General features: G+C 41.9%; 1 protein-coding gene across 1 annotated transcript in view; it reads left to right on the top strand.

The window, feature by feature from the left end:
- The window catches only part of GALNT8 (polypeptide N-acetylgalactosaminyltransferase 8), a 65028-nt gene that overhangs the window by 34272 nt on the left and 7348 nt on the right, over positions 1-23408 (top strand). The window contains exons 6-10 of the mRNA XM_045364568.2: positions 449-563; positions 15485-15670; positions 17851-17988; positions 18549-18644; positions 19905-20072. Coding sequence (XP_045220503.2) covers positions 449-563; positions 15485-15670; positions 17851-17988; positions 18549-18644; positions 19905-20072 — 703 coding nt within the window. The remainder of the gene's footprint in view (positions 1-448; positions 564-15484; positions 15671-17850; positions 17989-18548; positions 18645-19904; positions 20073-23408) is intronic.

Here is a 23408-nt window from a genome sequence, read left to right on the forward strand (position 1 = left end):
GAACTGCATGGATTTTGTTTATCTTTGGTGGTAGTACTTGGGGTGACGTGGAAGGAGGGGAGGGGATGAAGTGAAGGACAAGGGATAGAAGTCATCCCAGTTAAGAAATCACAGACACTTTGGGATATTTAGGGACTTTCAGGCAAAAATCAAGCAAAATATTTAAAACTTTGGAAAACATTTTGGCCATTTCAAGCATTATCTGGCTATGAAGTAAGGATACCAAGGTGAAAAAGATGTAATTTCAATATATTTTGAGAAGGGTTATGATAACACAGTGGGCCAGGGAAAGCTGCATGCGCTTAGTCCAGCCTGAGAGTTTAGGGAGGGCCTTCATGATAAGAACAGACTTAGGTAGAGTTCTGAAGCCCAAATACTCATTGAGCATCCCACCCCTCACCTCCGCTCCTCATGGAGAGATTAATGACTCTTGCTGTGTGCTCTGTAGGAGTCCTTCAATCATGGGCATCCTGGCTGCTGACAGGCACTTCCTGGGAGAGATCGGGTCTCTGGATGGTGGAATGCTCATCTATGGAGGAGAGAACGTGGAGCTTAGCCTGCGGGTGTGTACATTTCCCTTCTCTTTATGGGACAAGGCAGAAAGGGGAATAATAGAAAGGTCGTAGGACCCCTAGAATCCTAGAACAAGGCTGAATGTCATTGGCTTGAAGGTGGATACATTCTCATGTTTCCAGGCGACTGGGCCAAGGACGGGGGGCAATAGGACTTCTGGAGTGGACACTCCTGGTATAGCCCATATAATCCGGGAGGTGTGGGTGGGAAGGGGTCAAGTTGGGACTGAATAGATAGATGTCCCTATTTCACTTGAGGACTCTGGGCATTTTTCACGCATCTCCTGGGATAGATTTAACCTTGGAGCAGTCAATTCTCTAGAAGGCCAAAGACAGCAAAAACAGGAGTGGGCAGTGTGACCAGGGAATGCAGACATGTGGGCAGCCAGCCTGCTTCTGTACTCACAGCCAGAGCAGCTGACATGATAGCCTGAGTTTGTGCTGAGATATAAATCCTCAAACCAGCGCTATAAATCCTCAAACCAGTGCTAGTTCTGACCAACTTCTGTGTGTCTGGAAAAATACTGGCTTCACACTTCCGCAGTGATGCCGGTTGTCTGCCCCTGACTGCTTCCCATGCTTGTTTAGATCACATGAACAACCTAAATTACAATAAATGAAATTTTAAATTTTCCTGGGTGCATTGTAGGTGTATATATTTAGGGTGTGCATGTGGTGTTTTGATGCAGGCATGCAATGAATAATAATCATGTCATGGAGAATGGGGTATCCATCCCCTCAAGCATTTATCCTTCGTGTTACAAACAATCCAATTATATTCTTTAAGTTATTTTAAAATACAAAATTAAATTGTTATTAACTATAGTCATCCTATTGTGCCATCAAATAGTAGGTGTTATTTGTCTTATTCATTCTTTGTAACTATTATTTTTGTACCCGTTAACCATCCCCATCTCCCCCGGTTACCCTTCCCGGCCTCTGGTAACCATCCTTCTGCTCTCTAGGCCCATAAGTTCAATTGTTTTGATTTTTAAATTTCACACGTAAGTGAGAAATACAGTGTTTGTCTTTCTGTGCCTGACTTATTTCACTTAACATAATAATCTCCAGTTCCATCCATGTTGTTGCAAGTGACAGAACCTCATTCTTTTTTTTAATGGCTGAATAGTACTCTATTGTGTACTACATTTTCTTTATCCATTCATCTGTTGATGGACACAGATTTCTTCCATATCTTGGCTGTTGTGAACAGTGCTGCGACAAACAAAAGAGTGCAGCTATCTCTTTGATTTAGTGATTTCCTTTCTTTTGGGTATATACCCAGGAGTGGGATTGCTGGATCATATGGTAGCTCTATATATACATTTTTTTTTTTTTTTTCTGAGGAACCTACAAACTGTCCTCCATAGTGGTTGTACTAATCTACATTCCTACCAACAGTGGACGAGGGTTCCCTTTTCTCCACATCCTCTCCAGCATTTTTATTGCCTGTCTTTTGGATATAAGCCATTTTAACTGGAGTGAGATGATATCTCACTGTAGTTTTGATTTGCATTTATCTGATGATCAGTGATGTTGAGCATCTTTTCACATGCCTGTTTGCCATTTGTATGTCTTCCTTTGAGAAATGTCTATTCAAATCTTTTGCTCATTTTTGGATTGGATTATTAAATTTTTACTTATAAAGTTGTTTAAGCTCCTTATATATTCTGGTTATTAATCCCTAGCCAGATAGGTAGTTTGCAAATATTTTCTCCCATTTCGCGGGCTGTCTCTACACTTTGTTGATTGTGTCTTTTGCTGTGCTTTTTAACTTGATGTTATTCCATTTGTCAGTGTTTGTATTGGTTGCCTGTACTCGTGGGGTATTGCTGAAGAAATCTTTCCCCAGACCAGTGTCCTAGAGATTGTCCTCATTTTTTTCTTGTAGTAGTTTCATAATTTGAGGTCTCAGATTTAAGTCTTTAATCTATTTTCATTTTATTTTTGTGTATGGTGAGAGATACAGACCTACTTTCATTCTTCTGCATATGAATATCCAGTTTTCCCAGCACAATTTATTGAAGAAACTGTCTTTTCCCCAGTGTATGTTCTTGGTATCTTTGTCAAAAATGAGTTCACTATAGGCATGTGGGTTTGTTTCTGGGTTCTCTATTGTGGTTCATTAGTCTATGTGTCTGTTTTTATGCCGGTACCATGCTGTTTTCATGCTGTTTTGGTTACTATAGCTCTGTAGTATAATTTGAAGTCAGGTAATGTGTTTCCTCCAGTGTTGTTCTTTTTGCTAGGCATGGCTTTGGTTATTCTGGGTCTTTTGCAGTTCCGCATAAATTTTAGAATTGTTTTTTCTATTTCTGTGAAGAATGTCATTGGCATTTTGATAGGGATTGCATTGAATCCGTATATTGCTTTGGCTTGTATGGACATTTTAATGATATTGATTCTTCCAATCCATGAACATGGAATATCTTTCCATTTTTTGGTGTCCTCTTCAATGTTTTTCATCAGTGTTTTATAGTTTTCATTATAGAGATATTTTTTACTTCTTTGCTTAATTCCTAGGTATTTAATTTTATTTGTGGCAATTGTAAATGGAATTACTTTTAAACATTTCTTTTCAGATTGTTCACTATTGGCATACAGAAATGCTACTGATTTTTGGATGTTGATTTTCCATCTTGCAACTTTACTGAGTTTATCAATTCTAATAGTTTTTTGGTGGAGTCTTTAGGTTTTTCCAATAAAAGATTGTGTCATCTGCAAACAAGGATAACATGAACTTCATCCATTCCAATTTGGATGCCTTTATTTATTTCTCTTGTCTAATTGCTCTAGCTAGGACTTCCAGTAGTACATTGAATAACAGTGGTGAAAATGGGCATCTTTGTCATATTCCAGATCTTAGAGGAAAGGCTTTCATTTTTTCCCTGTTCAGTATGATATTAGCTGTGGGTTGTATACGGCTTTTATTATGTTAAGGTATGTTTCTTCTATACATAGTTTTTTGAGGAGTTTTAAATCATGAATAGTTGTTGAATTTTATCAAATGCTTTTTCAGCATCAATTGAAATGATCACATGGTTTTTGTCCTTCATTCTGTTGATATGATGTTTCACATTGATTGATCTGCATGCATTGAACAATACTTGCATCCCAGGGATGAATCCCACTTGTTCATGATGAATGACCTTTCTAATGTATTGTCACATTCAGTTTGCTAATATTTTATTGAGGATTTTTGTGCCAATGTTCATCAGAGATATTGGTCTGCAGTTTTCTTTTCTTTTCTTTTTTTAATGTGTTTTTGTCTGGTTTTGGTATCAGGGTAATACTGGCCTCATAGAATGAGTTTGGAAATGTTCCCTCCTCTATTTTTTTGAAAAATTTAAGTAGGATTGGTTAGTTTTTCTTTAAATGTTCAGTAGAAATCAACAGTGAAACCACTGAGTCCCAGGTTTTCCTTTACTGGGAAACTTTATTACAGCTTTGATCTCATTACTTGTTATTGGTCTGTTCAGGTTCAGGATGTTTTTCCTGGTTCAATCTTGAACGAGGTTCATTGTGTCTAGGAATTTGTCCATTTCTTCTAGATTTTCCAACTTATTGGCATACAGTAGCTTATAGTAGCCAGTAATGTTCCTTTGAATTTATGTAGTATCAGTTGTAATGTCTTTTTCACCTCTGATTATATTTATTTAGATATTCTCTCTTTTTTTCTTAGTTAGTCTGGATAAAGGTTTGTCAATTTTGTTGAACTTTTCAAAAAACCAACTTTTTATTTCATTGATTTTTGTTGTTGTTGTTCCTTTTTTTTTTTTTTTTTTTTTTTTTTTTTTTTTTTTGAGATGGAGTCTTGCTCTATTGCCCAGGCTGGACTGCAGTGGCACAGTCTTGGCTCACTGCAAGCTCCGCCTCCCAGGTTCACGCCATTCTCCTGCCTCAGCCTCCTGAGTAGCTGGAACTACAGGTGCCTGTCACCATGCCCAGCTAATTTTTTTGTATTTTTAGTAGAGACGGAGTTTCACCGTATTAGCCAGGATGGTCTCAATCTCCTGACCTCGTGATCCACCCGCCTCAGCCTCCCAAAATGCTGGGATTACAGGCGTGAGTCACCATGCCTGGACTGTTTCATTGACTTTTTTGTATTTTTTATTTCAATTTCATTTATTTCTACTCTGATCTTTATTATTTCTTTTTTATTTTTTAAATTTCATTTTAAGCTCAGGAGTACTAGTGCAGGTTTTTTATATCAGTAGACCTGTGTCATGGGGGTTTATTGTACAGATTATTTCATCACCTACAGATTAAGCTTAGTCTCCATTACTTATTTTTCCTTATCTTCTCCCTCCTTCCACCCTCCACCCTCCAAAAGGCCTCAGTGTGAGTTGTTCCCCTCTTTGTGTCCATGTGTTCTCATCATTTAGCTTCCCCTTAAAAGTAAGAGCGTGTGGTATTTGGTTTTCTGTTCCTGTGTCAGTTTGCTAAGGATAATGGCCTCTAGCTCCATCCATGTCCTTGCAAAGGACATGATTTCATCTTTTATGGCTGCATAGTATTCGTTGGTGTATATGTACCACATTTTCTTTATCCAGTCTATCATTGTTGGGCATTTAGGTTGATTTCATGTCTTTGCTATTGTGAATAGTTCTACAATGAACATACATATGTATGTGTCTTTATAATAGAATGATTTATAATCCTTTGGGTATATACCCAGTAAAGGGATTGCTGGGTTGAATGGTATCTCTATCTTTAGATCTTTGAGAAATCACCACAGTGCCTTCTACAATGGCTGAACTAATTTACACTCCCATCAACAGTAGACAAGCATTCCTTTTTTTTCACAACTTTGCGAGCATCTGTTATTTTTTTCTTTTTAATAATAGCTACCTGACTCCAAACTATACTATGGGGCTACGACAACCAAAACATCATGGTGCTAGTACAAAAACAGACACATAGACCAATGGAACAGAATAGAGAACCCAGAAAAAAGACTGCACACCTATAACTATCTGATCTTCAACAAATGTGACAAAAACAAGAAATGGGGAAAGGATTCCCTATTCAATAAATGGTGCTGGGATAACTGGCTAGCCATATTCAGAAGATTGAAACTGGACCTCTTCCTTATGCCATATACAAAAATTAACTCAAGATGGACTAAAAACTTACATGTAAAACCCAAAACTATAAAAACCCTGGAAGACAACCTAGGCAATACCATTCAGGATATAGGGATGGGCAAAGATTTCATGACAAAGATGCCAAAAGCAATAGCAACAAAAGAAAAAAATTGACAAATGGCATCTATTAGTTATTTTCTATTACAATTTTGGGTTTGGTTTCCTCTTGCTTTTCTAGTTCTTTAAGATTCATCATTAGATTGTTTGTTTGAAGTTTTTACTCTTTTTGATGTAGGCGCTTAGTGCTGTAAACATCCCTCTTAGTACTGTTTTTGCTGTAGTCCATAGGTTTTGGTTATGTTGTGTCTCCATTATCATTTGTTTCAATGAATTTTCCAGTTTCCTTCTTAGTTTCTTCATTGACTCACTGGTCATTCAGGGGCATATTGTTTAATTTCCATTTGTCTGTATAGTTTCCCAAATTTCTCTTGTTATTGATTTCTAGTTTTATTCCACTGTGGTCAGAGACAATGCTTGCTATTATTTTTATTTTTTGAATGTTTTAAGACTTGTTTTGTGACCTAACATATGGTCTGTCCTTGAGAATGATCCATGTGCTGAGGAGAAGAATGTGTATTCTGCAGCCACTGGATGAAATGTCTGTAAGTATGTATTAGAGACACTGTGTCTATAGTACAGATTAAGTCTGACGTTTCTTTGTTGATTTTCTGTCTGGAAGATCTGTCCAGTGCTGAAAATAGGATGTTGAAGTCTTTAGCTATTATTGTACTGGGGCCTATCTCTCTATTTAGCTCCTATAATATTTGCTTTATATATCTGGATGTTCCAGTATTGGGTGCATTTATATTTAAAATGGTTATACCCCCTTGCTAAATTGACCCCTTTATTATTATATAGCGACCTTCCTTGTTTCTTATAGTTTTTGTCTTGAAATCTATTTTGTCTGATATAAATATAACTACTCCTGCTTTTCTTTGGTTTTCATTGGTATGGAATATCTTTTTCCATCCCTTTATTTTCAGTTTATGTGTATTTTTATAGGCGAAGTATGTTTCTTTTAGGCAACAGATCAGCGGGTCTTGTTTTTTCATTCATTCAGCCACTCTATGTCCTGATTGGAGAGTTAAGTCCATTTACATTCAATGTTATTATTGATAAGAAAGGACTTCTGCTATTTTGTCATCTGTTTTCTGGTTGCTTTGTGGTCTTTTCTTGTTTCTTTTTTTCCTGTCTTCCTCTAGTGAAGGTGATTTTCTCTGTTGATATGATTTAGTTTCTTGCTTTTTATTTTTTCGTGTATCTGTTGTATGTTTTTCGTTTGGGATTCTCATTAGGCTTGCAATACTATCTTATCACCCATTATTTTAAGGTGATGACAGCTTAACACTATTTATATAAACAGACAACCAAACAAGTGGAAAAAAAAAAAACAACAACAAATAAAAACTCTACACCTTGACTTCGTCCCCTGCTTTTTAACTTTCTGTCATTTCTATTTATATATCTCACTGTACTATGTCTTGAAAAGGTTTTGTAGTTATTATTGTTGATTGATTCATTATTTAGACTTTCTATTTAGGATCAGTGTAGTTTATACACCACAGTTACAGTGTTATAATATTCTGTGTTTTTCTGTGTACTGACTATTACTAGTGAATTTTATACCTATAGGTGATTACTTATGGCTCATTAACGTCCTTTTCTTTTTGATTGAAGTACTCCCTTTAGCATTTCTTGTAGGATAGGTCTGGTGTTCATGAAGTCCTTCAGCTTTTGTTTGTATGGGAAAGTCTTTATTTCTCCTTCATGTCTGAAGGATATTTTCACTGTATATGATGCTCTAGGGTAAAAGTTTTTTCCTTCAATGCTTTACAAATATCATGTTACTCTCTCCTGGCCTGTAAGGTTTCCACGGAAAAGTCTGCTATCAGAAAGTATAGGAGCTGCATTGTATGTTGTTTTTAGAATCCTTTCTTTATCCTTAATCTTTGGGAGTTTGATTATTAAATGCCTTGAGGTAGTTTTCTTTGGGTTAAATCTGCTTAGCATTCTGTAACCTTCTTGTACTTGGACATTGATATCTTTCTTTAGGTTTGGGAAGTTCTGTATTGTTGTCCCTTTGAATAAACTTTCTACCCCTTTCTCTTTCTCTACCTCCTCTTTAAGGCCTATAACTCTTAGATTTGTCCTTTTGAGGCTATTTTCTAGATCCTGTAGGCATGCTTCATTGTTTTGTGTTCTTTTTTCTTTTGTCCTCTGACTATGTATTTTACAAATAGCCTGTCCTCAAGTTTACTGAATCTCCCTTCTGTTTAACCAATTCTGCTATTAAAAGACATTGACGCATTCTTGAGTATACCAATTGCATTTATCATTTCCAGAATTTCTGCTTGATTCTTTTCTGTTATTTCCATCTCATTGTTAAATTTATCTGATAGAATTCTGAATTCCTTCTCTGTATCATCTTGAACTTCTTTGAGTTTCCTCAAAACAGCTATTTTAAATTTTCTGTCTGAATGGTCCCATGTCTCTCTCTAGGATTGGTCCCTTAGTTCATTTGGTGAGATCATGTTTTCCTGAATTATCTTGATACTTGTAGATGTTCTTCTGTGTCTGGGCATTGAAGAGTTAGGCTGCTTGTTGTAAGTAAAGACTACTTATTGTAGCCTTTACTGTCTAGGCTTGTTTGTACCCATCCTTCTTGGAAAGACTTTCCAGATATGCAAAAAGACGTGGGTGTCATGATCTAAGCTGTACCTACTTTAGGGGGCACCCTAAGCCCAGTAATGCTGTGGTTCTTCCAGACTCATGGAAGTGCCACCTTGATGGTCTTGGACAAGATCTGGAAGAATTCTCTGGATTACCAGGCAGGGACCCTTGTTCCCTTCCCTTACTTTCTCCCAAACAAACGGAGTCTCTCTCTGTTCTGAGCTACCTAGAGCTGGGGGTGCAGTGACACAAGCACCTCCGTGACCACCTCCACTGCGACTGCTCTGGGTCAGACCTGAAGCTAGCACAGGACTGGGTCTCACCCAAGGCCTGCTGTGACCACTCACTGCATACTTCCTATGTTCCCTTGAGACCCTGGTGCTCTACAATCAGTAGGTGGCAAAGCCAGGACACAGGACACAGGCCTGTGTCCTTCCTTTCAGGGCCATGTATTCCTCCAGGTCCCAAGTGGGTCCAGGGGTGCTGTCTGGCAGTCAGAAACTAAAGTAAAATACCTTAAAAGTCTACCTCATGTTTTATTATATTGTGGCTGAGCTGGCACTCAAACCACAAGACACATTCCTTCCTACTCTTCCCTCTTCTTTCCAAAGTTAGAGGCCAGTGCCACCACAGGCCCACAGGAAGTACTGCCAGACTACCACTCATGTTCCCTTAGGGCCCAAGGATTCTCAGGTTAGTTTATGATGAATGCTGCCTGGCTTAGGACTCACCCATCAGGGAAGTGGGCTCCCTTCTGGCCCAGAGCAGGTTCAGAAATGCCATGTAAGAGTCAAGTCCTGGAATCAGGGACCCCCAAGAGACTGCTTGGTGCTCTACCCACCTGTGGCCAAGCTGGTACCTAAAGCCACCAAGTCTCAGAGACTCACCCAAGGCCCTCAGTGTAGTATTGGGTATTGCTGCTAGTTGTTCAGTGTCCCGGGGCTTTTCACCTAGCAGGTGATAAATGCTGCCAGGACTGGGTCCTTCCCTTCAAGGCAGTGAGCTCCCTTCTAGCCAGGGTATGTTTAGAAATGTCAGCTGGGAGCTAGGGCCTGGACCGGGGACCACACAACTCTGACTGATTTCCTAGCCTGCTGTAGCTGAGCTGGTATCCAAGATGCAGTCAAAGTCCTCCTCACTTCTCCCTCCCCTCTCCTCAAATGGAAGGAAGGGGTCTCTTCTGGAGCTGCGAGTTGTGCATCCTGGGGTTAGGCGACGGGTAATGCCAGTACTCCCTTAGTGGCCCCAGCTGGTGTTTCAGTAGGTTGTGTGACCTGCCTCCCCACCCGCAATTCACTGTCTCTGGGCCCAGTTCAGCACTAGGATTCACCTAATAGTTGCCTAGACTGCCTTTCAGGCTTACTTGGAGACTCAGAGCACTGTAGCCTGGTGGCGAGGTTCGGGGGAACTCAACGTCCTACTTCTGGGATCAGTGATTTCCCTCTGGCTGGGGCTGGTGTAAATGCTCCCTCTTTGGGTGGGCAGCAGCTGAGTTTGGTTCAGTTTTCCTTTCTGCTCTAACAGGACAGCACTGAGTTCAACGCCTCACAATTGCTGTGCTCTTCCTTCTCCAACACACAGAAGTGCTGTCTACACCACACTGCAGCTAGTGGGGATGGGGGAGGGGTAGCATCAGTGATTCACCACTGTCCTTTCTCCCTCTCCAGTGCCTCTTTCAGCAATATCAAGTTAAAATATGAGTACTGTGAGTGTTCACCTGATTTTTTGGTTCTTATGAAGGTGCTTTGCTTGTGTAGATAGTTGTTAAATTCGTATCCTTGTCAGGGGGACGATTGGTGGAGCCTTCTATTCCACCATCTTGCTCCACCACCTCTCCCAACCTGAATTTTTGTGCTCTATAAGGGAATTCAGGATGCAAACCAAGAAAAATAGAGAAATTACAAGTGCAGATTCAAAATATGTCAGTGTGTTGGTTAACTCTTGCCAAAAAATGTCATGCAATAAATCAACCCAAACTGAGTGCCTTAAAGCAACAATAATCAATTCTCACAGATTTGCAGATCCAGCTGGCTCAGACGGAATGGCTGTGATCCACACATGTTCACTCTGGGGCTCAGGCAAATGTGGGATAGCAGCTACCTAGGACAGAAAGCTCTTCTTATGGTGTACAAGAGGGCCAATGGGACCATGTGAAGTCTTGTAAGGCCTAGGTTTAGAAGTAGCAAGCTATTTCAGAGTATAAGTCACATGGCCAACCCTAAAATGGTGTGAAGAATTAGGGCCAATAAATTTTCATGCATCAGGATCAATTTAGAAGAGGTTTTGTGGATAAAATATCAATTCCACAGTATCTCTTTTACCTTTTTGGTATAATCTTCAGGGCCTGATTAGAAGGGGCTGGCCTGTGGGTTTGTGTTTGTTCTCGGTAGTTCATCTTTCATCTTTCAAGCTAAGGTTGAACTCTTAAAAGAGGCAATGGAAAGTAGTGGAAATTACACAGGTATTGGAGACAGACAGACGTAAGTCAAAATCCTGCTTTGCCACTCAAGAGTTTGTGTGCAACATACAAGCCCTCTAAACCTTACCTCCTGCATCAAGCACCTCGTATGGTGAGTGATACACGGTTTACACTCAATAAATGTTTAATGGTAAAAGTGACAATAATAAGAATGTCAGGGTGGTATTGTAATAAACACTGACCCTGAGTTCTAATGCTGTCTCTACTAACTCACTGTGGACTAAGCTTCTATAAGATGACCTTTTTTTCCCCTCCAAGCCCTGAAATTCTGTGCTTGTGACAATGTGATCTCTGGTCCATTGCGGTGTCTGGAGGAACAAAGTAATTTCCCATCTAGAGTTTATTTCATTCCACTCTCTTTAATTTCTTTCTAACTGAAACTGAAGACCCCATAGCCATGTACTGTACCCAATAAGGACCCACTCAGGACTCCACATTTAATGTTAACAAATGAACTTTTGAGTCTTGTCTGGGTTATACCTTAAGCCATAATCATTCTTTGGCAGAGAAAACTAACTTTTATTGGATGGTGGTTGATATGGTTAGGCTTTGTGTCCCAACTCAAATCTCATCTTAAATTATAATCCACACAATCCCCGCATGTCAAAGGAGAGACCAGGTGGAGGTAATTGGATCATGATGGGAGGGTTTCCACCAGGTTGTTCTCCTGATTGTGAGTTTTCACAAGATCTGATGGTTTTTATAAGTGTTTGGTAGTTCCTCCTGCATTCATTCTCCTTCCTGCCGCCTTGTGAAGAAGGTGCCTTGCTTCCTCTTCGTCTTCTGCCATGATTGTAATTTTCCTGACACCTCTCTAGCCGTGATGAATTGTGAATCAACGAAACCTCTTTCCTATGTAAATTACCCAGTCTCAGGCAGTTCTCTATGGCAGTGTGAAAACAGACAAATACAGTGGTCTGATCAGTTTTCCCATTTGTGAAATGGAGAGAAGCATTTTGTTTAATGTACCTCATAAGAATGATGGTACAGTCACAATGTAATAATGAATTTGATATAATTTTATAAAGATATTAATTAGAATGCTCACTCAGCTTCTCTGACAGAAGCTAAAATAACAGAAGCTTCAACATGATAGAAACTAATTACTCTTTCCTATAACAGTTTGAACATAAGCAGTTCAGGATTGATATGGCAGCTCTAGGGTGATAGGGACCAAGACTTTTATTTTGTGGTCCTGCCACACTCAACACTGTATTTGTATTCTAGCCGGTAGGGAGAGAAAAGGGGGAAGAGAGAGAGCAAGCTCTTTCTTTTTAAGAGCACTACCTGAAAGTTGTGTGTATTGTTTCTTTTCATATTCTATTGGCCATTACCTAGTCACATGGCCACACCTGTGTGCAAAGGAGTCTGGGAAATATAGACTTTAGTTAGTGGGTTATATGCCCAGGTGTTTCTTCTATAACTGGAGATGTAGAGCAGAATAGACTTTGGGAGTACAAGTAGTCTCTAACACAAAAAATATAAATGCAAAAATACTTTATGTATGGTACTTAGCAAAGTGTTGAGGATGACCCTAGTTACACTCTGGCTGGGTTTTCCTACCTACCAGAGCTTTAGGTGAATTCTCCAATTCTTCAACTTAGGACCCAAAGCCCTCATTATTTCTGAGTTCCTTCTGCTTTGTTCTCTCCTTCTGCACCTAGGCTGAGTCTCTCTGTTTTCATTCTCCCAAACATACATAAAACACTGCCATTTCAGTTTCTACAATACGTTCTATTTATTTTAATACTTTGTGATTTTTAAAATGGAATTTGCTTAAAATATAGGGTCATCCTTTTCCTTTTCTTTGGAGCAAGCAGTTCTGCCCATATCCAGCTTCTTTGTTTGTGTGTGACTATTTGCCTTTTAAAACTTCTAAGCACTTATTAGGATCTTTCTCCAGTAGCAGATCTTGAATATCAGAGCTGCATAGAGCGCTTTATTCTGACATCTAGTGGCCATGGCAGGGATGGTGCTCATCAATGTGTGTAAAGTGAAGCAGGGAGATATGGGTAGGAAAGAAAAAACAGCATTTGTTGAGCACCTTGTTTATTTCACACGCTGTGCCAGAACTGGACATGTAACTTCCTGGGTTCACAATGCAGCTCTGTCATTTACTAGCTGGCAAACATGGGCAGGTTACTTAAAGGGAGATACCTGTATGGTGAGGATTAAATTTATGGAAAGTATTAGGACAGTATATGGCACAAAGTAATATATTATTATCATCAGAAGCTTAATGTCTGTGTGTATGTATGTGTGTGTGTGTGTGTGTGTGAGAGAGAGAGAGAGAGAGAGACAGAGAAAGAGAGAAAGAGGGAGAGAGAGAGAGAGAGAGAGATGATGGAAGGAGTTTGGCAAGTGGGAATAAATTTTGAGAGCAGAGTTTGAAGACTTTTGTGCAAAGCTAATTATGGGCATTACTTCATAAATGGCAATCTTTTTTTTTCTTTTGAGACAGAGTCTTGCTCTGTTGCCCAGGCTGGAGTGCAATGGCGCAATCTAGGTTCATTGTGAGCTCTACCTCCCAGGTTCAAGTGATTCTCCTGCCTTAGCCTCCTGAGTAGCTGGGATTACAGGTGCACAACAACACACCTGGCTACTTTTTGTATTTTTAGTAGAGACAGGGTTTCACCATGTTGGCCAGGCTGGTCTCAAATTCCTGACCTCAAGTGATCTGCCTGCCCCGGCCTCCCAAATTGCTGGGATGACAGGCATGAACCACCACACCTGGCCTCGGCAATCTTGACTTTTAACTTGAATTTAAGATTTCTTATGACAAAGTTAATTTTTCTCCCTGAATTCATGTGAGGTGAAGACCTCCATCAGCTAGGAAAATTGGAGTAAGGTTATATTTGGATTTTGAATGTTTGGCTAGAGAGAATAATAATATTTAAGTGCAAGCTGGATGTAACCTCCACATCATTCTGGGGGCCAGTGAGGAGAGCCAAAGAAGGATAATGAAAGAAAATGTGTACTTCAGGTTATCTCAGAGGCTGCCATAACTGATTTCTTGTTATGTCATTGGGTCCTGGTGACAGTCCAAAGAGTGGCTGTGCCCTTTTAGCAGATGAGTAAGTTGAGGGTCAGCTTTTTCCATCATTGCACAACTGGCAGCTGCAAAACACGCTAGCTGCCAGGTGTGCAATGATGGAACCAGAATTTGAACATAGGTCAGTCTGATTTCAAAGCCTTTTTTTTTTTTTTTTAACTTCATTCATTGTTCTGGGAAATAGGGTGTAAAGGAAGGGGAATCCAGGGTTTTAAGAAGTGGAGAAAAGGATGAAAACAATTTGAAAGTCAGATAATGAGACTGACTACTCAGTTGGACACTCTTTTGGTAAGTTAACTGAACCAGTGGGGCCTGAGCTACACACCGTTATCTCAGGCACTCCCACTGATGTGAGTGTGCTAGGTTGCTAGCCACTGCTATGGGCTAATTACCTTCCAGAAACTGCAGCTCACGTAGGCAGCTGTGAAGAGAAGACACAGGAGACACCACATCAATCCAATGTGATTGGACAGTCCCATTAGCTACTGAGATGAACATCACATTTTCTAAGCTCAATATGAGAATGTGTGTTTTGACAAGTATGTTTTATACCCATCAGGATGGTACAAACGAATGTTTGTAATTGGGTCATAAGCCATGGTACCTTTTGGTCAAGTTACGCAAATTAGTTATCTATTGCTGTATAACAATGTTATCACAACTTAGTGTTTGAAAGCAAGATGCATTCATTATTTCACAGTTTCTGTGGGTCAGAGGTCCATGCACAGTTTAGCTGGGTCTTCTGTAAGGCTGCCATCAAGGTGTCAGCCACAGTTGGGTTCTCATCTGGGCTCCACTGGGGAAAGATCTGCTTTCAAGCTCACATTCTTATTGGCAGCATTCAGTTCCTTAAAGTCTTCCAGGCTGAGGAAGCATTCAGTTTCAAGCTGGGTATGGGTTGGAAGCCACTCTTAATGTCTTCCCTTTTCATGTGTTAGCTGACAACATGGCAGCTTCCTTCTTCAAATCCAACAAGAGAGAGCATCTCTTGGCAAAATGGACTCTACAGTCTTATGCAGTGTATTCATGATCCATGCAATCAAGCACATCCTGCCATCTTTGCCATATTCTGCTGGTTAGAAGCATGTCACAGGCCCACACTCAAGGGAGAGGGGATCAGGCAAGGCTGTAGACACCAGGAGGAGGGACCATGGGGGCACTTTGGCATCTGTCTGCCACACTGCCCTATGTCTAGCATGCAGGCAGAGAAGGGGCAGGAGGAACTTAGTGCAGTGAGAGTGGCTCAGGGCATGGCGCCTCTCAGGACATGGACACTTTCCTTGGGGTGAGGGAGCAGAGGCCCCTCCTTTGGTCCATGTAGGAGGACTTGCTGAAAGAAGTATGATTTCAGGAGTTGTTTGAATGACAGGAGAGAAGCAGTTCGGTAGATTTCTAAGGAAAGATGATTTAGATAAGACGGTTAGGAGGCAATATAAAGGCAGGAGTGGGAGGACTGAGCTTACATTCTTTAAAAACGGTTCTAAAATGTAGTCTTCTTGTGTCAGCAAGCTATGCAATCCATTGGCTGTGAAGCGCAGGTGATTTTTTTTGTCTTCTTCTGCAGGTGTGGCAGTGTGGAGGGAAGATTGAGATTTTGCCCTGCTCCCGGATTGCTCACCTAGAGAGACACCACAAGCCCTACGCCTTGGATCTGACCCCTGCCTTGAAGCGCAATGCTCTGCGAGTGGCGGAAATCTGGATGGATGAGCACAAACACATGGTCTACTTGGCCTGGAACATACCTCTCCAGGTGAGTCATGGAACTGAACAGCAGCACGGAAGAATGAAAGAGGAGGAGGTGGCAGTTATGTAATGGGGCAGGATAAAGCAAAAGTGCCATCACAGCCCTAAATAATTAGAATAAGGTCCTGATGGTGTGATAATAATGGCTCTTAACATTGATGTAACAGTACAGTACTGCATTCCGGACCCTTCTATATATTAACTTATTAGCTGTCACAACATATGTAGGGGATAGGTTTTCTTTTTGTTATTCTAAGTTTTACAGATGAGGAAGCTGAAGCACAGAGAGTTGTAAGAAACTTGTTTAAGGTAATGTGGAGAGTAAGATTCAAACCAAGGAAATCTGGCTTGTAAGTTCCCTGTTCTTCATCTCTCTTTTATAATGGGAGATATAAACATAGCAGGTGTGATGTAGGGTGGTGGGAGAAGGCACTGTCATCTTGCTGGATGCACAAGAATGAGGATAGCATTCTTTTTTAAGTTGTGTGTGTGTGTGTGTGTGTGTGTGTGTGTGTGTGTGTGTGTGTGTGTTTTCGGTAGAGACAGGGTCTTGCTATTTTGCCCAGGCTGGTCTGGAACTCCTGGCCTCCCAAAATGTTGAGTTTGAAAGTGTCAGCCCCTGCACCCAGCCAAGGATGGCCTTCTTAGCTAAGCCCACATCTTATACACTGGCTGCTTAAGGTCATGCTATGCTGTCCGGTGTCCCTGAGCTCTGGCTCCGGGCTAGAGCATATGGAGCTGTGTTGGCCCAAAGGGAGGAGTCATCGCATTGACAGACTCATCCCTCCATCACAGTGGGTTCTAATGTAGCCCCCAGAAAGCCAGGGAGTCAGGATGGTGGGCAGCTGTGGAGGGACCTGGAAGAGAAAGTCTGGAGGGACTCCGAGGGTCAGGAGCCAGGTTAACACTGGGATCACTAGGCCTGGAGATGGTAAAAATGTGCAGAAATGCCTGAGCCTTCTTTATAATTTAAAGATGCCAAAGTGCTTCCTTTCATAATCCAAGCTGCCAATAACCTCTTACAGTTGGATCACTGTTTGAAGAGAGATGGGTAAGAATTGATTCTGATGTCCCAGGATGCCAAGGTATGATAGGAAAAAAAACTACCCTCCAGGACATCCCTAGCTTTTTTATTTCTACAGAGTCATACCGTGACTGTCCCAAGCTGTATGAAGAGTTGTCTGTAACACACTGAACCATCAAAGGATGATCTAAATTTTTGCATGGGATGATCTGAAATGAGCCCCAAAGGAAAATTCTGGGAAGAAGGCAGATACACAAGTGGTTCCTGCTTTTTCTAATTTGCCTCTTTAGTATTATTTTACATTGATTCCCCACAAATATCACTTCTAAGAAAGTCTCTTTTAATCTCCAGAAGTCTTCTTGTGTCAATAAGCTCTTTTAATCTCCAAAAAGTCTCTTTTAATCTCCTTTGGCCTTTTCTGGCCCTATCGTGAGGAGTATTTTGGGTTTTATTGATGTAAATATCATCTCAAATAGGAGCAATCTGCATAAGCTCATGAGGAGAAAGAAACCTGAGTGGCCCCACTGTGCGGGCCTTGAAGGAGTAGAATTTGAAAGAGCAGAATTTTCTAGGGTTTAAGGTTTTTCCACCTTCTCTGGAAATATAAAATATCAAGGTTACTTCACAGGCTATCAGAAAAATACTCAGTTCCATTATGCGTGGTCCATACCCACTGGTGGAGTGAAGGTGCTGTTAAAAACTGCAGCCACATTAAATGTAAAGGAGTCTAACTGAGCAATGCATGATTCGCAAATGGGGCAACACCCAGATTCACAGCAGATTCAGAGACTCCAGCACAGCCACGTGGTGGAAGAAGATTTATAGACCAAAAAAAAAGGGAAGTGGCGTGCAGACACTGGAGGTGAGGTACAGAAACAGCTGGATTGGTTATAGCTCCGTGTTTGCCTTATTGGAACACAGTTTGAACACTCGACAGTGGATGAGTGGTTGAAGTATGGCTGCTGGGATTGGCCAAGACCCAGCTGTTGTTACAGGTGCACAGTCCTAAGTTAGAGTTTCGATCTTGTCTATTAAGTTGGGTTGCAGTTCGTCTACAAGGACTCACATACAGAAATATGGAGTCCTTCTCAGGCCGTATTTAGTTTGCTTTAACAGAGCTGTCATGAGTCCAAGCCCAGAAACACTTGGTGTTTTATTTACAGAACTCTGGAATAGATTTTGGAGACATTTCTTCCAGAGTTGCGCTCCGGGAAAAACTGAAATGTAAAACCTTTGACTGGTACCTGAAAAATGTTTATCCACTCTTGAAGCCAATCCACACCATCGTGGGCTATGGAAGAGTATGTATTATGAAACTGCATTTTGAATTTTAGATGTTTGTGAAAGACAATGCAACCTGAATCACGTGATTGCCCGTCCTGCCCAAGACGCCCTTCCTACCGTGGCTTTTTCCTCAGCTCTTTGCCCTCAGCCCTCTCAGTTTCCTTTTGTCCCTTGCTCCCCAATCCCCATCTCTTTTCCTTCTTTCTGCTTCTACTCCCCTTGAAAACTGTAGCTCTTGCCTGGACACCCCCCTACCCCCGGCCAACCCCGGTTTCTCCACCAACTGCAGCCACTGGCCTTGCCCACCTGACGCTGCAGAGGCGCCCCTCCCTGTGTGTGGCGATGGTGCGAGGTGGTGGGTGTTTCCAGGATGTGGGTATCGTGGCAGCGCCTCCCTTCAGCATCGGTCTGTTTCCCAGTGCTTAGAAAATGCCTGCCGGGATCCCAGCCCTCTGCTCCTTGCGGCTGCTGGTTCCTGGTGCCCTCGGTGTGTTGGGGAAAATGTAGGCCCTGGGAGGGATGGGGCCTCATTCTCTGCCTCTTTCTAACAGCGTTGCCGTGTGTTTTGTCCCTTCAGATGAAAAACCTGTTGGATGAAAATGTCTGCTTGGATCAGGGGCCCGTTCCAGGCAACACCCCCATCATGCATTACTGCCATGGATTCAGTTCACAGGTATCTTCCACAGTCTTCCTGGACCTGCTTGGGCAAGTCTGTCGTGGCTCAGCCCCTGGTAACCGTTCCTGGGTCTAGACTCCGTGATAGGTGATGGGGAGGCAGGAGCGGAGATCCTGGGTAAGGGTGAAACCCAGACCTGCCATGGCAACGTAGTTCCATCTCAGTTACAGGGAGGATAGGTAGAAAGGCTATGCTCTGTCACGTTCATTCATTCTCCATGGTGATATCTGCATTGACAATCACCTCTGGTCCCTTCCTTTTCCCCTCCTCCCACAGCTCCTGCCATCTTCTCAGGGCTCCTTGAAAGCCTGGGAGAGTGGGCAGGTGAAGCCACCTGTGCTTCTCCTATAGGGAAGGAAACAGAGCTAGAGAGGATAGAGGCTGAGCAGATGCTCCTCCAAGGGATGGATGAAGAGCCCTGGCACCATGTGGAAGGTGCGGCCAGGGGACTTTTTTTTTTTTTTTTTTTTGAGACAGAGTCTTGTGCTGTCGCCCAGGCTGGAGAGCAGTGGCGCGATCTCGGCTCACTGCATGCTCTGCCTCCCGGGTTTACGCCATTCTCCTGCCTCAGCCTCCCGAGTAGCTGGGACTACAGGCGCCCGCCACCGCGCCCGGCTAGTTTTTTGTATTTTTAGTAGAGACGGGGTTTCACCGGGTTAGCCAGGATGGTCTCGATCTCCTGACCTCGTGATCCGCCCGCCTCTGCCTGCCAAAGTGCTGGGATTACAGGTGTGAGCCACTGCGTCGAGCCGGAACTTTTTTTTAAGAGACAATATTCACGTCTGTCCTCTGAAACTTCGCATGCTGCCCTCATAGCTGCCTTTTGAGGCATGCACAATAGATATCATTTCCACTTAGATGAAAAAATGGAGACACATTAATAACCTACTTCTCCAAGCTCACTGAGCAAGACAGTGTCAAATCAGGAATTTAAAAGGTTTTCTGACAACAAACGCATAGCTGAGGCCTACAGTGACAGATTCTGGAGTTCAGTTTTGTTTTTCCTTCAAAGACAAGCTTCTTCATCCATGTAAGCTCTGATTCTGTTGGAACCCTCCTAGGCCTGGCCTTCTCCCTGGATTCAAGGGGAGACTAAGGAGAAGGAAGCAGAGGTGGCTTCATGTTGTCCAGGAAGGTTCAGTGCTCCCGGTGTGACTGGGTGTCTGAGATCAGACTTCCAGCTCTCCCTCCGGCTAGGGCGTCCTGCTGGCTGACGATGCCTATGGTGAGTCCTCTGCTTTTTTTTTTTTTTTCCAGAATGTCTACTATCACCTAACCGGGGAGCTCTATGTGGGACAACTGATTGCAGAGGCCAGTGCTAGAGATCGCTGCCTGGCAGACCCCGGCAACGCAGAGAAGCCCACCTTAGAACGATGCTCTGAGGCAGCTAGGAATGGACTGCATATATATTGGGATTTTAAACTGGTGAGTTATGTGTTTTTTGTTTTGTTTTTTGTTTTTCTTTTGAGACTGAGTGTGGCTCTGTAGCCCAGGCTAGAGTGCAGTGGCACAGTCTCGGCTCACTGCAACCTCCGCCTCCCAGGTCCTGGTTCAAGCAATTCTCCAGCCTCAGCCTCCCGAGTAGCTGGGATTACAAGCACGCGCCATCATGCCCAGTTAATTTTTGTATTTTTGGTAGAGACAGGGTTTCATCATGTTGGCCAGGCTGGTCTTGAATTCCTGACCTGATGATCCACCCACCTCAGCCTCCCAAAGCGCTGGGATTACAGGTGTGAGCTCCTGCGCCGGGTGAGTTACATGTTTTTTTAAAGGACAGGTATATGAAAGGTTCAGATTTGATTTGATATTGTTTTACGAGAATTACTTCTTGTGGCCCCGTGTAGGGAAAAGATTGGAAACAGCAAACTGGGTGTGAAACACTGAGTCTCTTGACTAAGGCCGGGTTGGTTAAGGAGAGGAAATATTGGAGTCTGTTGTAGCTGAACAGTTGAGAGTTTGGGCACAAGTCCTAGCTCAGTACAGCAAGTTCCTTACCCTCTCTGAAGCTCAGTTTCCTCATTATAAAATGATGGAGATGATAATATCTTCTGTATGTGACTTTTGGGAGGATTAAATGAGATAGCGTGTGCAAAGCATTTAGCGTGGTGCCTGGAGCAGAAGAGTGTCCAATACGCATTAGCCATTGTGATCCATGTATTATTAATGATTATCAGAGGGTGTGGAACACTAGGCTGAAATCTGACGGGGGCTAATGTAGAAGCCCTGCCTTTAACTTCAACATCAAATGACCAAGGACAGGGTGGAGGGAATCTGGCAGAATTCACGTGACGATGACTCGAGGGTCTTGGCTGACAACAGTCTATGGGGAATGTACAATGGATGGGGTTGCTCCAAAAGCTTCTGCACTCTTGGGCCAATTCGTTAGGAAGGGGCAGTGCCTCCTGGAGGGAGCTACTGCTCTGTCTGTGACTGTGTCTCTGAATGCGGTACTATGCTTGGTTCAGGTGCCACGCGGACAGTCTAGTTCAACAGTTTCTAACTTTTCAAAGTTTATGACGCCTTTGAGAATTCGCTGATAGCTATGGACTCTCTCTCTCCAGGAAAACATACATATGAACCAATGTGCAAGATTTGCTTACAGTTTCAGAGGTTTTTTGCGTCCTAGATTAAGCTTCCCTGAACTAGACAATATCGATTAGGAGGAGGAGGGTAATGTCTTCTCAGTCTCTGGCGTCTCACTTTACGCTCCAATTCTATGGAACTACATGTAATTCAATGAAAATCCAGGTTCCCTCTTATCTTAAGCCTTTCTGCAGGTATTATTCCCTCTCCTCCCACTTCGTCTCCAGACCAACTACAAAGTGTTCCCCTGGCCTTACACGTCACCTCCTTGGAAGCCTTCCGTGAGCCCAGAGGAGTCAGTTGAGTGGTTCCTCTTGGTGCTCTCAGGGGCACTTTTGTAGCCCTAGTCTCACCGTCTCTTGCAATTGTCTGCTCACTTGCTTCTTTTCATTTGGCTGTGAGCTGGAGGGCAGGGCCTGGGGTTTGCTGTTTTTTCTCTAGCGTCTGGCACAACCCCTAGAACATGGCAGGCACTCGACAAATGGTTGCAGAGCAAATGGAAGATTGGCAGGCCAGGAGATATGAGCTTGAAAGGCTTGTTAGGCTTATGGATAGAGAAAAGGCGGCGCTGTCTTTGTGAGGAAGAGGGAGTAGATTTGTTTAATGTCGCAGGAGGGCAGAACTGAGACCAATAGGTAAAGATTAAGGAGGCAGATTTTGACTTAATGTAGGAGCAAGGGCAGGACTTACTAAAGGCCTCACAGCTTCAGGTTTCCTACAGAAGAATAGGCTGCTGAGCACGGTGGTGAGTTCTCCATCAATGGCAGTCACCAAGCACAGCATGTCTGAGCATCTGGCAAGCGTAGGGTACTAAATATGAGTTTTTGATGTCCTCAGTCATATCTTTTTTGTTCGTGTGAAGAAAACTACTACAAGTTTACTTGGTTTTAAAAAATTAATATTCACTGTGTTCAAGTTATAAATTAAAACATTTAATGAGATAGTGTGTGTAAAGCATTTAGCATGGTACTTGGTGCAAAGGAGTATTCGAAGAATCATGGTTTTTCTTTAAGCTTTTAAGTTCAGGTTACAAATCTTATTATTTTATCCGTAAGGCTAACAAGTTTTGACAATCCCCTTTAAAGAAGATTTTTTTAAAATTTAATAAATTAAATTCCATTAAACATTATGAGCTGTATTTACAAATTTAATACGTTAAATTTCCTTTCTTAAGAACTTCATTGACCTGACTTTAAATTTTTCAATTCTTAAGTTCTCTTAAATGTTTCAGAAGTGTTTATAAAGTCAGTAAAATTTCACCATCAAGTCACCAATTTAATTACTCAAATACACATTTTAAAATTGCTATCACAAGATTAATCTGTGAGATGCCCATTTTCTTAGATACAAGTACTTAAAAATAGTAAATATACACAGAATCTTTGGCAAGTGCTATGTATTTGATTCCCTTAATAGCTACACTTTATCCTAAATCTCCTATGAATTAAAGATACAATGTATTCTAAAGAAATAATATTTTTAGATAAAATTTTATTCTCATTTTTCCATATCCTTTTTTCTGTTTTTTCTTTTCATGATAACAGCCTACTGTTACTAAATAAATAATTATGCATTCCAAACATTTTGAAGGTCGCCTTGCCAAGAAAAGTTTGGATGATCGCCTTCTCAGCTGACTGAGGCTACTGTCAGAAAAGAGGTTTGGGTTGGCTGTGAGATCTGGAAGGCAGGACATCCAGGGAAATTCTGCCAACCATTCTAACATACAGGCTGGGTCCATTTCTATGGCCACTATGTCAAAACTACAAAAGCTGAAAAGGGAGGTGATCATGTAATTTCTGGTGTGTTACCTAATATTAAGTTAGTCTTGAGTGGATTCACTCCATCTAATCCTTTTCCATCCATCTTACCTCTTAGGTCTACAGTTCTTTTGGATATGAAAAATGATACTTGATTGAATGTTGGGCTCTTCTGGTTCTCACTTTTCTTTGTAGACACAGCATACAAATTAATTTACTAAAAAGTTACCAAAGAAATTTTCCAAAATTGAGAGGGAGATGAGACTAGATCATCCCTTTGTTTTCTTTGATTTCATGATTCTGTGTTTTGGGTGTACCAGAGGAGGCTATGACCCCTGTGACACAAGAGATCCAGTGATGGGGCGGGGAGCCAGTTGAAGAAGAGAAGGCCTAGTCAGACACATGGACTTTAACTTGAGGA

Source organism: Macaca fascicularis, chromosome 11, assembly GCF_037993035.2.
Source record: "Macaca fascicularis isolate 582-1 chromosome 11, T2T-MFA8v1.1".
NCBI classification, from domain to species: domain Eukaryota; kingdom Metazoa; phylum Chordata; class Mammalia; order Primates; family Cercopithecidae; genus Macaca; species Macaca fascicularis.